Below are 15,677 nucleotides of genomic sequence, written 5' to 3'. Positions count from 1 at the left end.
CAGCTGCTGTGAGGTCTCCCCGGAGCTTCTCGTCTCCAGGCTGAGCAGCCCCAGCTCTCCCAGCCTGTCCTCACAGGAGAGCCGCTCCAGCCCTCTGGTCGCCTTCATGGCCTCCTCTGGACTCCCTCCACCAGGTCCACGTCCTCACGTTGAGGGGCCCAGAGCTGGATGCAGTACTCCCCCCTCAGGGAACACATTAGAGAGGAACTTGCACGGATTGTTAGAGTTGTAAACAAAATTTGCTACTTAAGAAGAGTTGTCCCTCCAACTGAAATGGGACCTGCTATTAAAGTAAGTGAATATATTGAAATTAATGCCAATATGACAGCGCAAAAAGTTAGATCTACGGTTCTGAATTTAAACTCCAGTAGTAAAAACTGCTTCCCACAATGCACATCATAAACCTTGGAGCACGCACACTTTTAACCAGAACAAGTATAAAACAAGTGTACAAATCTGTAGTAAGTCAAACTTTATTGTAAACCATTATACAATGTAATTACATCAGATACCCTTAAAAGTTTAAGGTAACACCACTGATTAAACAATATGGTCCAAACAGAGGGCAGCAGAATACAGCTGTTGGTTTCGCTCACATAGGCTATACTCTGAATTTACTTACAAACAAACCCAACATTCAGTTTGAGACGGATACCCACGCAAGACAGAAACACCTACAAAAGAGTCCCTTTTTTAAAGATACTGCAGTTTTACTTTGTAAAACCATAGTAGTCATTTTCAGTAATTGAACTGGAAACTTTACCTAAAAAAGTTTGCACGCCTATGCTGTAGATCTACTCTGACTCGATGTGGCTGAATTTATTTGCTTTCATTACCGATTTCTCCCGTAAAAAGCACAGCAAAGTTGCAAACACGGGTTAGTCAAGCACAGTGGCAGAAATTCCTTGTGATGCTCAGCTCTCAGCAGAGCGGGAGAGCCCACGCTTAACTCCCCAGGCACAGCTGGAATGGGAGCAGACACCTGCCGGAGGGGATCACTTTGCATTGCTCTAATTTGCAACTCAATTTCTGAGTTTTCCCTGAAGAAAAGCTATAGTACGTTTTAGTTAGCAACGTTAACATACAGCATTTACCTAATTAAAGTAAGACAGGGGGACCTGAACATACTAAAGCCAGAACTTGAAAACCACTTATTAGACGACACCAGTGTTTTAAGTTTATGCAGATGTATCACAGGTTGGATACTAGAAACAGTTAATGACCAGTCACGGTATATTCGATCTCCACCAATACTTCCGTATCTCTTCTCTAAGTTACAATCCCTTTCTCTTACTTTGGCATATACTACATAGCTTATTTTCATTAAACAGAATCACATTTTTTTAAGCACAGCCTGAATTAAACCTTTGTTGTGAGCTGTCCTGAAGTATGTTTACCAGGCATAAATTTAGAGCGCCAGTTTGAGGGTAATGCAAACCTCGTCACGATGTAACATTGTTACTCGATCAACTCTATGAAAAAATTATTTCAGACTGTACTGCCAATACATTTCAACGAACAGTAAGACATAGTGAAGCACCAGGCACGTACCTCCTTCTCACACATACAAGCTTTTCATACAAAAGTGCTTGTTCTGCTTGTACCTACTACAGGAATTCCAATTTCTATCTTACAAAGAGGAAAACTGCCAATTTTACATTTCCCATCTCTTTCACATGATAAAGAATGAATAGAGAAAAACACCAGTTTCTGTTTTGTTGGGCTGAGGTTGTGAATAAAATTTTTATCTTAGTAGAGAGAGTTAGAGCTGTTTTTTCCCCTCTGAAGATATGCTCCTCCTGTTACTACTGCAGTATTTAAAATACTTCTGTCTCTTTGGCTCATAGTGCTTTACTACATCATCTTGCTAGGCATATAAAAATCTCAAACCAAGTGACATTTAAGCACTTAAGACATGAAAAATTAGGCATTCATATACCTTTGCTGTAACCACCTTCAAGAAACTGCTCCGTAGTGCTTTAAACTGTTTTGTACTTGGTCAATAATTTTGAGGTCTGCTCAAAACAAATACTTTTACACGGTTAAGGCCATAATTATATACTGACACTTCACAGGCTAAACATGAGGACTAGAAATAGAAATAATTTTGATAATTTAACTGACTGGAGAAAAGGAGGGAAAACAAAGATAAAAGGAAAGCTCGTACAGTTATATTTGTGTGCGCTGCTCAGTTATCTCGGATGGTTGACGAGGATAGTGATGGCTGTGCAGTGGTACGTAGCCCATGTTGAATAACTTTATTTCACTATCTGAAATAGAACAAATCCTATGCTAAAAAAATAAATGCTGACATTTGCGACAAGAGCCAGACCTAGCTCTTAAATCCCTTTGGAAAAGCGAGCTGCGTGTGACTATTCTGCTGATGAAAATGAATTCCTTGAAGTACTGTGCTTTTGGAGATATGCACCCGCCCAGCGGCAGTCAAGAGAAGATGCAAGTCACACGCAAAACCCCAAAAGCCTAAAACAGAGGCAACGCTGATAAGGGACATCTCCCCATCTCCCCACCTCCCATTTCAGAATAACCCAATTAAGCTTCCCTCATCATTAGTTTTTAGACTAAATCTAGAAGAAACACTAGTACTTAAACTTATTGCAGTTATTACATTTCAGTGCACAGTAACAAAGGTCAGTGGCTCAACTAAACTCGCAAACGTTAGGTTTGGTAAAATGTCCCTTCTAGCCGGCTGGACATGCTGAGGTGTACCTGAAGCCTCTGAACGTTGTGTTCACCTCGGCAGCCAAGCAGTGAAAAGGAATGCTGGAATAGTGACTATAAGTACGGGAGCGCACAGTTCGGTATTTACTAAGGCCCTTTTAAGTGGTCTGGATAATAAGTCACATTAAGACCTAGTAAATTTATAAAAAATGTAAAAAATCTTAAAAAGTTCTGAGCAGTTTTCCAATGAAACTGTTTGGTTTAAGGCTTGGAACATTTCTGATGTCCAGATACTACAACAGATTTGCAACTAAGGTCTGTTGTCACCTCTCGACACATCACCTTGTCCTGCGCAAGGTTTAACTATGCAAGGAAAGCTGTCAGAAACAATCACTTAGAAAATACGCAAAGCAAAAGGATGTCACTGAAAACATGTCTGCTAGGTTTCAGATCAGCACGTGTTGTCAATTACTGGAAGACAGACACCGAAATGACAAAAATTCTGTAGTAACAACTGTATTACACCTCTCCGGGTTTTTTTCACTACTAAAGAATAAGACTTCATGGAAATTAAACAGCAGAAATCTTTTTTTTTTTTTTTTTTTTTTTAAGTACATTAAATCGAGGGTTTCTTTTCCAACAAAAAAACAAGGGACAGAATTATTTGAAATATTGTAGCACAACTGCTTCAATCAGATCGCGGTCCTGTACTGCAGGCCCTATATAAAGAAAAGTATAAGAAATGTTCCATCTCTTTTGGGTCATTTGAGAGGTATGCACAAGAGACTTGTAGAAACAGAGAGTCATCCGTAGATATCCATTTCACAAATAACCTATCACAACAGATTCTTGTTATACACTAAAGTGCACGTTTGTCAAATATTCAAACACCACCTTCTATTAAAAAAGGTATTTTCAAATTATGTGGTCAAAAGCACACTTAGGACTGCATTTTTAGTGATAATTTGGTGACTTCAGCAGTGACAGAGAGCTTTTCCCTTTGCAATCCCTTTGTCTTAAACCAGGACACAAGGATAAATAAAATTTTCACTACAAATCTTCCAACCTGTTCTGCACAAAAAAGGGAACTGCACCCTTTTCACTGACAAAGAGAACCTTTAAATACAACTGTATGAAAATATAACTTAAATATAAAATAGTCAAATAGATTTGAGGAGACTTGGAAAAAAATCTTTGTTCCACCTATTAATTCCATAGGTACCCGGTAGCAAGTAAACATTTGTACTTAAAAAAATAACATTAAGTTACAGCTTGTAACCATAAACTATTCTGCTCTAGGAATTATGCTGCAAAAGCCAGTTTTAGTAATAAAACACGCTCCTTTAACTTAGTTGATTCTGATGTCTTTTTGAGAACATCTTAAACTGTATCATCAGTAACTGCAAGTGAAAGATTGCTGTATCTGTTTTCTATGATCTTCTCTGAAACGTCAGATACGAATCCCCTTCGTGACCAGTTCTTAACAACGCTGTGTTTCTCACACATGATGAAAAGACATTCTTGCATAATTGGTCAGTGTGTCTGTAGTGCAACTGAACTGGAAGTCTTCCAACCCTTTGCATTCTGTTGGTAGACCTTGCTTTTAAGTCAGTTTATATGAAAAGGGAGATGCAATTGCAACATTAAAACCCCACTGACTGAAGTTTTTGCCATGAAACCTGCAAACACACAGGTCAGGGAACGTGTCATACAGGCAGACCAAAACGATGCTTCTTTTTCTTAATGGGTTTTAAGTTGGTCAGTCTACGCAGGTCCTCTTCAGCGTCCGATTCCTCCATCTCATCATCTGCTGAAATAAGGATCTAAAACCAAATTGGCTTCTAAGTAACATGGACCCAAGTCACACACTTTCTTCATTCTACTTTTAACCTTTTGCTATTTTATGCTTGCAAAGCACCTCCTTATTTGCTCAAGAGAGAGTTTACAGAACACAATTTGGATTTACTGCCAGTACGATCAAACACACCCTTATGTGGAACCTGCAGTAAATTTCGAAGACAGACACATGCATATTAACCTCCACTACAATCGCTGACTCAAAACCCAAAGAAGCAATTCTAGCACAGTGGGGGCACATCCAGAACAGTGGGGGCAGCTTGCTGTTAAAACAAGAGAGAATATATAAGCTCTCTGTCCACGCTGGTAATATGGCAGTCATTTTATTAAAGAAAACTCCATAGCAATAGTACTTCACTAATGCAGAAAAGTTGCATTAACCAACTGAAGCTAAACCAACTTACCTTCAAAGATACCACCTTGTCCTTCAACTGCACTGAAAACTGCCCACTTAATACAATTTAGAAGAAAATTATGCTATGGCAAGGATGTAAATACTTCTGCAAAATAAGGCCAGTTGCCTCCACCGACTTCCTCTCACTTTAAGCTGTTAACCCCTCTTTAAATCAGAATTGTCTATTATTTTTGTATTCTGTGTGTGGGTTTTTTAGAAGCATTTGTAACACCGTTCACCAGTGATATTGAAACATATTATTATGTCTTCCTGCCCACCTGGAAGGGAATTAACTACCATGAGTGGTGCCACAATGCCATTTTGCTTAACTGGTTTTCAGCTGTCAGTGCTAGGAACTACTGTTAGAGGTACATGCAAGGAAGATCAAAACTAAGGTGACGATGTTACATTGAAATCAATGGTGTGAGGGGTAAACTGGACTGATATTGCATTAATTACAATAATTAACTCTACATACTTCTGACTCTGACTCTTCATGTGATGCTGCTCTCCTGTATCGGACTTTACTTCCGTTTCTTGAATCTTGTCCTGCTTCCTTTTCTTCAAGTTTAGCTTTTGTCTTCCCTTTCTTCATAAGAAAATTATCTACTACCCAGAACATTAATGCCTGTTAAAAAGAAAAAGGGAGTGACAGTTCAGTTTTCCTCAGAGTAGCGTACGTTCATTCATTCAGTATTTGGGCAGAATCAGGAAAAGTTGACAATAATTCTGAATTGGCCGAACAGGTAAAATCTTATTTAAGCATGCAGTCACATGGCTTATTACACATTACGTGAATGCTCTATAACATAGCTACTTGATTCCTTCGTAGAAGAGAAGAAAATAAGAAGAGTAGCTGCTATTCAGAGCAATCACATATTAACTCTTCGTGTAGAAATGTGAATGTTTAGGCAGACACCTTAGTGCAACGGACTTTTGGTTCTCAAAGGATAAAATCCATGCTGTAACAAATTAACGAAAGAAAAAGTATCACCAACAGTTATTAAATGCAAGGACACCCGAGATCTCTGGCTCTAATCCCTAAATCCCGGATTGCTGGAAGAGTACACTTTGGGAAGGATGATTGCGCACTTGCCCTTTCTCCCTGCTCCATCATGGGTCAGCTGCTCTTAGCTACGGTCAGACACAGGACACCTCACAGCTGTCCTTAGACCAACTGCTTCCTAAAGCAAATTTCATTGTAATTTTATGATTTCTATGTATGTATTTCAGTATTACACTCAATCTACTGAAGTCATCAGGCCAAAAGAGGTCTATAAGGCATTTCTGCACCCCTCCTGAGCCTGGTTACTTAGCTCGCTATGGATTTCAGCTCTGTAAAATCTACATATCCAGATGTTTCATCCACTCTTTAACACCCCTGCTCTTTAAAAATTAACTTAAGCACCAAGGTACACTGAGCTTTAAGGACTAACGTTCATTAACAACCCCCCCACACACACATGGCAGAAAGATATCCAAGTAAACATCTCACAGAAACATACAAGTGGTACTAACATTAACAAAGAAGGGCACTATCAGCATGACGATAGCCAGCTCCAGCTGGGGGTTCTCTATAGGATTCAATAAAGCTACCTGTGAAAAGAAAAAGATTAAGTTCAGATCATGGCAGCATGTGCACATAACTGGACTACTAAGTGCAATTGTTCGTGTACTAGCTAATGCTACAGAAACAATTTGTAATGAACCAAAAAAGGGCAGCTTTGCAGAAAAGGAAAGTACTTCAGACAGCTTATAAATCACCACAGATAAGTGGGGCTGACAAGAAACTTATCTCTGTCATTTTTGTTTACAGAAGCCTGAAGAGCTGTGTTGGAAGAGTCTTGAACATTTTAGAGCTGTGTGTTCCCCAGGAACACATTTTAAGTTCCATCTTTAGGAAATCCAAACAGAGAAGAGTTTTAAAAAATACACAGTAAAGAGAAGACAGTTCCCAAAGAAGTCAGGAGCCTTCAATAGGGACTAACTGGTTTAACAGGCTCTAACACCATGCACCATCACTTTGAATATTATGTTGCACATATTCTATCAAAATTTAATTATTCATCCAATCATCAGCAATGGCTTCACTAATCCATTGCACATTTCTAAACTTGTACAATTTAGATCTGTCAACAAGGGCAGGCAAAAAAAAATTCTTTAGAACCCTACAAAAAGTAATATAAAGTAGCTGTAAGTAAGGGTTAAAGAATGAAGAAAAGGAAGAACAACTTAGTAGCTTCAACAGCACTCAGAAAAGAAGATAGAATAAAATTTTATGTATTGCACTATTTAAAGAACCTCCAAAATACGATAGGATGGCAATGGATGCCAGAACACCTGACCAAACTAAAAGAACATGCCACTACCACAGATTTAAAGGACACTGACTGTAGACAGTTATGATGCTTGAGCCACACCAATAAACACTATTAGAAGTCTATCGCTTTGCAGCTTCTACCTGGGATCAATCTGTCTGTAAAACGCTGTACAATACAAACCTCTTTCCACTGAGGTATAAGCAGCACTATAATGATGATGGTTTTCTCAAATGTCATTATCATTATGTACAGAACACATTGGCCCACCCAAGCACTGCACTGCAGCGGGTCACCTGCAAGAAAGAAGAAAAGTTCAATATATGCTATAGGGTTGATTTTACTTCACAGCAAACATTTTAGAAAAGCACTATTAGAAGAGGCACGGCAGCTATGGCCTCTTAAACTGCCTTCTCCCATTTCCTTAGTGCTGCTCCTACCCCTCCTTCAGCCTCATCCCAACTTTCAAAAAGTATCACTTAGAAACCGAACATAACGGGACATCACCTGATTCAGCAGTACCTGGTTATATGCTCCCTGTTTTACAGAATCTGATGAAAGCAAGACAGATGTAGTTGCATTACATCTATTTCTCATCACATTGTTATTGTTGACCCTCTGTCATGAAGTACTAGGTTTCTTAGAAGGGAAACCATAAGGGAAACATAGCTGGGGAATTTTTTTTTTCCCCCCAAAATAAAAAAATTATTTCCCTTCAGTCCAAGTAGAAGCATGATTTCTGCCATTCTCCCTAGGCTACCTTAAACATATCTTTCCTCTCTGAATAGTTAGTTATCATAACTAACCAATTGTAATTGAAGCAATAGGTGCAAAAGCCGCTATGAAATATTTAATTGAACAAAAAATTAAGACCACATTTTAGTCTCACTTTGAAAAGGTTTGAAATTCTGCTGTACCCCATTGTAGCAGAGTGAAAACCTGAGTGCATTAAGTTATCTGCCAGACAGAATGAAGACCACAAATATCTGAATATGAAAACTTATGTAACTATCATACTCTATGAAAGCAAAGAGAGAGAGAGAGGAAAAAAAAAACAAACCCAAACACCCAGGGAAAAAAAAGAGGACCAGTATGCCTAACAAGCTCTGCAGGTCAGCTTAAAGCAGCACTTCACTGGAAGCTGAAAAGAAGCTTTGGAGGAGGGTGTTAGCTCTTTAGTCTTCATAATAACCTCTGCAACATTTTCAAAGGCAGCTTAAAACTTTTAGCCTAGGGATGAATAACCAGCAACGGAAATTCAGATGCTTTAATGTATTTGTAATGCATAATGGATAGGCGCTACTTCCTTTTCTGGAACATTTCTGAAGGCTTTCAGTATAAATACTTGGTAATAGTCTTGAGACTTACTGTTTGCTGCTTAAAAGCTGTGAAGAGAAACTGATATATCAGACTGAAGTCCAAAACAAAGAAACCTTCCTAAACAAGTTTTACAGTAAGAGCTAGTGATCAACACTCAATAGTCCAAGAGAAGAATGTCAAAATGTTTCATGTTTTACAATTACATACTGCAGCAGTTTATGGCTTCTGTTGTAAAAAAAAAAAAAAATTACTAATGTTTCCTTTTCCAAATTTTCTAACTCAAATTTGAGCAACTGTGATTCTTCTGAAGATACAAGGTCTGAATTAGATTTGAGAATCAAATTTTAGCAATTAATTTCTATACGCCACATTTTTATTAGCCTTCTCTAGTTTCCTTCATTAACTAGCAAATATGGGAAAAAATAGCGTTAGCTACAGACTTACCATTGAAACTTTACCAATTTATTCTAAGCTCTTTTCTAATCTGTATTTAATTCCTAAAAGCAGAGACGGCTATAGCAACTTTGCATCTATTCCAATTCTGTCACATGAGATTTTGTATGCCCCAAAATTTTGAAACTCTTAATACAGAGTGTTGTGTGCTATCACCAGTGAACATTTTGTTCCATGATGTTTTGCATTGTGGGGAGGGACACTGTTTTTGGGGGGGAGTTTTTTAGTACACGACTGAAATTAGAAGTTGTGTATATTGAATTCTACTTGAGGATTTTTGTGTGCCCTACTGCATCTACAAAATTATCTCTCAGTTCTAATTACAAGTAGGAAGAACAGGGATGCTGCCTACTAACAATTTCCCAAGTCAGTCTCCCAACAGCATCCTCCTAGAAAAGCTGGGCAGATACAAGCAGGACGGATGGTTCCACAATTCTGACATAAAGGAAAAAAGCTTTCAACACAACAGAGTATGTTGTTCAAAGGGATTCTTAAATCTCAGACCATGGATAAATTAAAAACTGGACTGGACCATATCGTGAACAACCCGCTTTGAGCAAGAGGCTGGATTATATCACCTCTGGAGATCCCTTCCAAACATTTTTTTTTCCCTACAGCTTTATAAAATATGCAATGCATGGGAAAAGCAGAAGTTCACACCACCACCACATCCAGGAGGTGTTCCCAAGAGTATCTGAGACATTTGTACATTCAAAGATTCAGTACTCAAATTGAAATTAGAACTTTAATGTTGAAGCCATAAGCTCTAATTTAATTTCTAAAGACTCTGACAGTCTTTCTTAAATTCTGATTTTATACCTGTTAGGAATAAATTACATGTCTAGAATAAACTAGCAAACCAGTAGAAATCTTGTTAGTGCAAGAAAAGTGCAATACTGAAAATGAAAAATTCTGAATCCTCAGCAATTACAACTGTAGCAGCATTTTTTAAAAATGCTGGGCAATGAAAAACTAGTCCATACTATTTCATCAGCCACTTTGTAGAAGCACGTTCATAGACAGCTCTTGAACAAAATACATGCAGTTCTCCTATTCTGTAACTTCTCTCTGTTTTTCAAATCCCGAGATACTATTTTAAGAAAATGCCAAGTCACAGAACTACTCCAAAATAATTCCAAAATAATTTTTAAGTAAGCACTATCCACCCTATATGGCTATAAGCAAGTTGCTCTGCAAGTTGCAAAGAAAGCACTAGAGGGAAAAGATGCATCAAATACAATTTCTAAGCTTTGCCACCCAAGAATCAGAGATCACAGCACTATTTAGTTGCCATTGTCACCAAGAGGGAATTGGTCGCCTGTTTTCTACTTGCAGCAGCTAAGGTAGCCTAAAACAAGACAGGAAGGAGAATGCAGGAACATTCTTTTCAGTACAGATCATGACTGCTTTTCTCCTCTTTACATATGCAAATATAGTAACACTTCTATTAAAATCCAGCTGCTGGTGTAACGAATCTGAAAATACAAAACTGGAAATACAAAGACAAATCTAGTAAACTTAAAAATTCTGACGTAAAAAAGCCTGTGAGGGAGCGTTGTGCTACTTTGTTTGTAAATCAGCGTGCAGTGCTGTTTGGCTGTACAAACAGCAACCATTATGAATGCTGTTATTTTGGTATCCATTCTTTACTTGAGGCATTTATGCTTTAAAAACTATCCTCCATATAAAGAAAAGGCTTTTAAAACCAGCAGGACACTGCTATTTTTGTGACAGCTTCAAGTAATGAATCACCAGGGATCAAGTAATAGAGCTAAGAAGGGAAATGAGCTCACGGCGAGCATTAACTCGAGACAAATGATTATTTAGGCTCTAGAAACACAAACATCGCTCAATCACAAGAAGAGACTTGTGGTGTTTTCTTCTTTTTTTTTTGGGGGGGGGGGGACAGGACGACAGGACGATGGACTACTCTTGTTTGTTTTCCCACACTTGTAAACAAACTGAAATCACACTGACCTCCAAGCTGAGGGCTCAGCTTTACCACTTCAGATAAAACGCGGCAAGTCTCCGATACCTTTCCATAAGCAGCCACCTCACCACCCATGCATGCCGAGCATCCACATGCAACTTCAAAATACTAAGTTTAAACACACTTGTGACCCCACAGGACTGCAATTTTAGCCCCTCCTTCTATCCTACTTGTCTTATTTTTCGTAAGATTATTTCAAATGATTAAAGAGTTTTCTTGGGGCCAAAGTGAAAATTTTTAAATAAGATGGCAAGAGGGGTTTTAACTTTAGAAACAACAGTAGCACTTAACAAAGAGGGCAAAAAATAATCCGGTGCAACTTGTCCTTTTTAGACGGATTTCTTACACAGGGTCTAACCTTATTGCACAGTCATTACTAATAACTTCCCATCTGCTATCTAGTTCTTTTTATACCAGAAGCCTCTCCCACATGATTAATGGAAACACAGATTTACAATATGCTTTTTAATAGTCCTCGCAATAGCTTGATTAAAAAAACCCAACACACTAAGGACAGGCCAGCACATTAATGAGGATACAGAAAAGAAAGTTAGTCACTAATCAAGTGATCTGATGAGTTGGAAAGAACAACTAAGTAAAGACAACTTATACAATTTCATATATCACTTATAGACACACAGAAAGAAGATATAATCGATAAACCAGCTTAGGCATTTCAGATCTCCGTACTCAAAATGACAATAACAGACCAGTTGCAGACCACCTCTGCAGCAGAATAAAAGTAACAAGTTCATTTGTTGATTTTAAAAGCTTAGTTACTGCAGTCACAAATGCCTGATAACTAAAATAAAAACCAGGTTCATTTTGGAAGTGAATGAGAGACACAAATTTGCGGAGAGTAAATATATTCCTCACACGTTCCCATCCACACAGACCACTTATTGTTAAAAGGACATTAAAATGGGAGAGGAGAACAGATTACACAGGAAACAACAGAATGGTATTAGGAAGAAATAAAATCTAGTATTTGGCATGATTACGTACCTACTTATAACTCTAATGGAAACACCAACTTTTTTCGTCTGAGTGAAAAGCCAATTTTATATGGCTTGAAAGCTGATCAAACATCTTGAAATGGCTTCAAGCCAAATCAGAAAAAGAGACTTTGGGCAATAGGTCTTAAAGCTCAGTAGAAGGTGTAGCTCAGCAGTATCTCAGCTCCTTCCTTGCCTTTTTCCCTTCCCTGGGCACCTGTACTTACCTAATCTCTTAAAGACCCAAGTCTGGGGACTGAGCTGGAGGAACTATTTACTTTTCTACATATGGTGAATTTTCTGATGGTTTAGCCCTCTGAATCAGTTCCCTGAAGAGCAGGGAAGAGCTCCAAATGTGCACCAGTCCAAGGAAGAGAATGAAAATACTGGACTGTGGCACATGGGGAAAAAAGCCAATAAACAGGGTTGTGGCAGTGCTGATTTAAACAGATTAAACAGTCATAAACCATATCCTACAGGATACACATTAAATCTACACAAATCTAACAAAAAAAAAATGCCCTAATGGTATAGGCAGTTATTTCTCCTAAGATAGGTGTTTGTCATCATAAAACAAAGAAACCTGGAAAACCAAAAAAAAACCTACCAATGATAATTACAAAACTGCTATGAAAGGTTTTACTTTGTTAGGAAAACATTATTTTAACTTTCCCCACCCCGAAACCACAGGGTTTGTTTGTTCTCTCTGATGAAGAGCCATATCTCTCTTACAAGGCAACCTCACCTCTCATTCCTATCTCAAGGAGCTTCAAATGTAATTTTTAGCTTCTATACAGAACTTCCATTCCCAACCAGCCAGACTAAGCAATATGAAGATAACAGGCTGAACAGAATTAAATGTTGATGTTGGGTATGTATGATACTCAACTGCACCCACAAATCTGCAGTTGCTGCAGATCAGTCACCTTCTGTGGCTAACGTAATGGAAGACAAAGCAACTCCATGTAAAAGTGATTTCACTAGTCTATCCCTTAGCCTGTACAAAAGATATGAGCATTTTTCATCAATGATACAAGCCTTACATGCAGGAGTTTGAGTGAACATCACTTGAGGACAACCTTGCCATTCTCTTCACTTGAAGTATGTGGTCGTTTACTTCAAAGAGGGCTGGCAGAGCTCTTAGCCTGTACCTTCAGACACCAGCATGCGATTCCATCAAAGCTTTAACAGGAAATGACCTTCCAGCTGTCATGTATTTAGAAGCGTTTCAGAGTAAATTTATCATGCTGTTATTTTTACCATGAGATTACACAATATCATAATTTGTTCGATCGCTCCTAAAAAAATATTCAAGTAGTTGTTCCAAACTCACTAAATGCTTAGACTTACTGAGCTAACGCAGAAGGTGCATGCCAAGATACAGGCTTAAAAGAACCCTCATGACACGTGAAATATCAAAATGATCACTATAATCATTGTGTAATGATTTTAAGATGAGTTAACCACTAGCTGAAATATTCTGAGATTCTATCCTGAAAAACATTTCAGTGCAAGAAGAGAAACATTTACCATATTCACCAAAGCGAAGGGACTCCCACTGCTGCCATTCCACAATGCTGCTGACTGCACGTATACCAATGTAGATCAATAGCATCCCTAAAGTGGCATCTAACAAGAAGTTGATAAGGTACCTGAAAGGAAAAATGTAAAAGAAAACAAGGAGCAGGAGTCCATTTTCTACAAGTTGTGTATTTTAACACCACGACTGATAAAAGATCTATATATATGTTGAGAAGCCAGAGTACTGAGAATAGTCATTTCCTCGCTTCTGTAATTACATAGCCTATAATTGAAATAGTTTTAGAAGAGTCTTAATATTTTGTTTATGCCTGTATTTTCATGAACTCTGGTGTGTGCATGTACATTACTCTATATAAAACTCCAATACTCATTTTATTTGCTTTACTTGTTTAAATTAAAACTAGATTTCCTTTTTTCCCATTGCTTAGTTCATTCTGCATGGAAAACCTGTATTTGAATAAACCCAAAGGAATAAAAGGAAAAAGAATAAAAAGAAAAGCTGCAGACACCTCAAAGAATTTGAAGGTAAAAATTTCAATCCCAAACACTCTCATTCTGATGGGAAAAGACACAACTAGAGAGTTTTTCTTGCTTGAGGGAGCCCTCTCCTAGCCTATCATGCCTATAGGGTACAGTCACTATCTCGGGCCAAATTTCAGCTTACTTAGTGTTAGGGAGAAAAGTAGTTTACTTTCTTGCACGTCAGTTCTTGTCCAATAAACATTTGAAACAATCAGGAACAAGCCTTCCCAGAAACAAAATCCAACTAACTACCCCTCAAATGGACACACAACTGCTGCACTACTAGTTTGTTTCAAGAAGAGCTTCTGGGATCTTACCTATGTTTCAAGAAACCAGAGATTAATATGGGTTTCAAATTAATTCTTAGGTTCGTTAAATGGCACAGCTAAAAATCAGACCATTTTGTTCGTCACTTTTGTTTATTTACTATCACTGATTTTAGCTGAAGAAACCAGCAGCTGAGAAAGAGCCCACTAAGAGACACATAGCAAATCCCTGTTACTGAGATTCTTACTTCGCAATTCCAAATGCTTACGGTAAACTCTAGAGTCTATAGGAACTTATCTGCAGGGATAAAAATACAAATCAGAGACCTGTGGGCTTCGGCTGGCTGTGGCGACAAATCCACATGGACAAAATAGTATCAGAAAGCGGAAAGCAAAGACCGAATGCGTGCATTCAAAACAGTAAAGGAAAAGCTGTTCTAACCCTCAAAATCCCGTTCAAAGAGCAGCTCAAAACCAAAAAATGAAACAGATAATGCCTTGTTTCAGCAAAGACTTACACATAAACTTTTTAAAAAAGTAGTTATTTTCTAATAGCTGTGTGTCAGATTAGAGTTTTAATGAACTTGGTACTAGACAAACATTAAAATCAAGGTTTAGTGCTTGGCAGAGGGAACTCAGCAATTACAAGCCTACACAAGTCATTTTAAGGCCACAAGAGGCTGCTGTAAGTCTGCAGGAAGGCAGCCGTCAGGAGCAGGGAGAAGAGCTATGCCAACACCTATTTCACATCAAATTGCAGCTCACAACACAAGCCGAGCACGCCTGACATTCCCAAGCGCATCAGGCTCACTACATGTCGGCAACGTGCTCATGTGATGCGCAGCATCAGCCCTGCTCATGTGTAACCGGTGCACCAGCACCACCAACAAAAAAACAACACCTGCCACTACTGGAGAAATGCATCTGGCTGAGCGTTCAGCGAGGAAAAGGCTGGGCTTCACACAAACTTCCCGGTGCACAGCATACAGCCAGCTGAGTACCTTGCACCACAGGAGAAGAGTGCTGTTTGCTTTTTCTATTTAAAATTCTTCAAACAACCACCCATCTGTCAAGGTGTTTTAACAGATGCTTTATCAGCTGTGATAGGATCACCCACCTGCCTGAGTTGCAGCACTACATTCCCAAACAACTGGCAACTTCCAGCTGTAGTTCTTTCCAAGCTTTGAACCACAATGTTTTCTAAAACTACCTTTTTCTGGTTTTGTTCTGAAAATAACTCAAACTACAAAACAGGAAAGAAGAGAAAACTATCCGTGTTTGAACTTCCTGAGTAAAATTATTATTAAAGTCACAGATAGAAATGTTGCTTTTACTCACTAA

At 38.4% G+C, this 15,677-nt stretch overlaps 1 protein-coding gene across 1 annotated transcript in view; it reads right to left on the bottom strand.

The window, feature by feature from the left end:
• Nucleotides 1-455: 455 nt before the first annotated feature.
• STIMATE (STIM activating enhancer) overlaps nucleotides 456-15,677 on the bottom strand; it is a 39,112-nt gene continuing 23,890 nt past the window's right edge. Inside the window, exons 4-8 of the mRNA XM_055708611.1 lie at nucleotides 13,537-13,658; nucleotides 7,432-7,544; nucleotides 6,449-6,526; nucleotides 5,409-5,558; nucleotides 456-4,502 (exon numbers count right to left, since the gene is read on the bottom strand). Of these exons, the coding sequence (XP_055564586.1) occupies nucleotides 4,386-4,502; nucleotides 5,409-5,558; nucleotides 6,449-6,526; nucleotides 7,432-7,544; nucleotides 13,537-13,658 (580 nt within the window). The 3' untranslated portion in view covers nucleotides 456-4,385. The remainder of the gene's footprint in view (nucleotides 4,503-5,408; nucleotides 5,559-6,448; nucleotides 6,527-7,431; nucleotides 7,545-13,536; nucleotides 13,659-15,677) is intronic.

Source organism: Falco cherrug, chromosome 4, assembly GCF_023634085.1.
Source record: "Falco cherrug isolate bFalChe1 chromosome 4, bFalChe1.pri, whole genome shotgun sequence".
In the NCBI taxonomy this organism is placed as follows: Eukaryota; Metazoa; Chordata; class Aves; order Falconiformes; family Falconidae; genus Falco; species Falco cherrug.
This window is presented reverse-complemented; position numbering and strand designations above follow the sequence as displayed.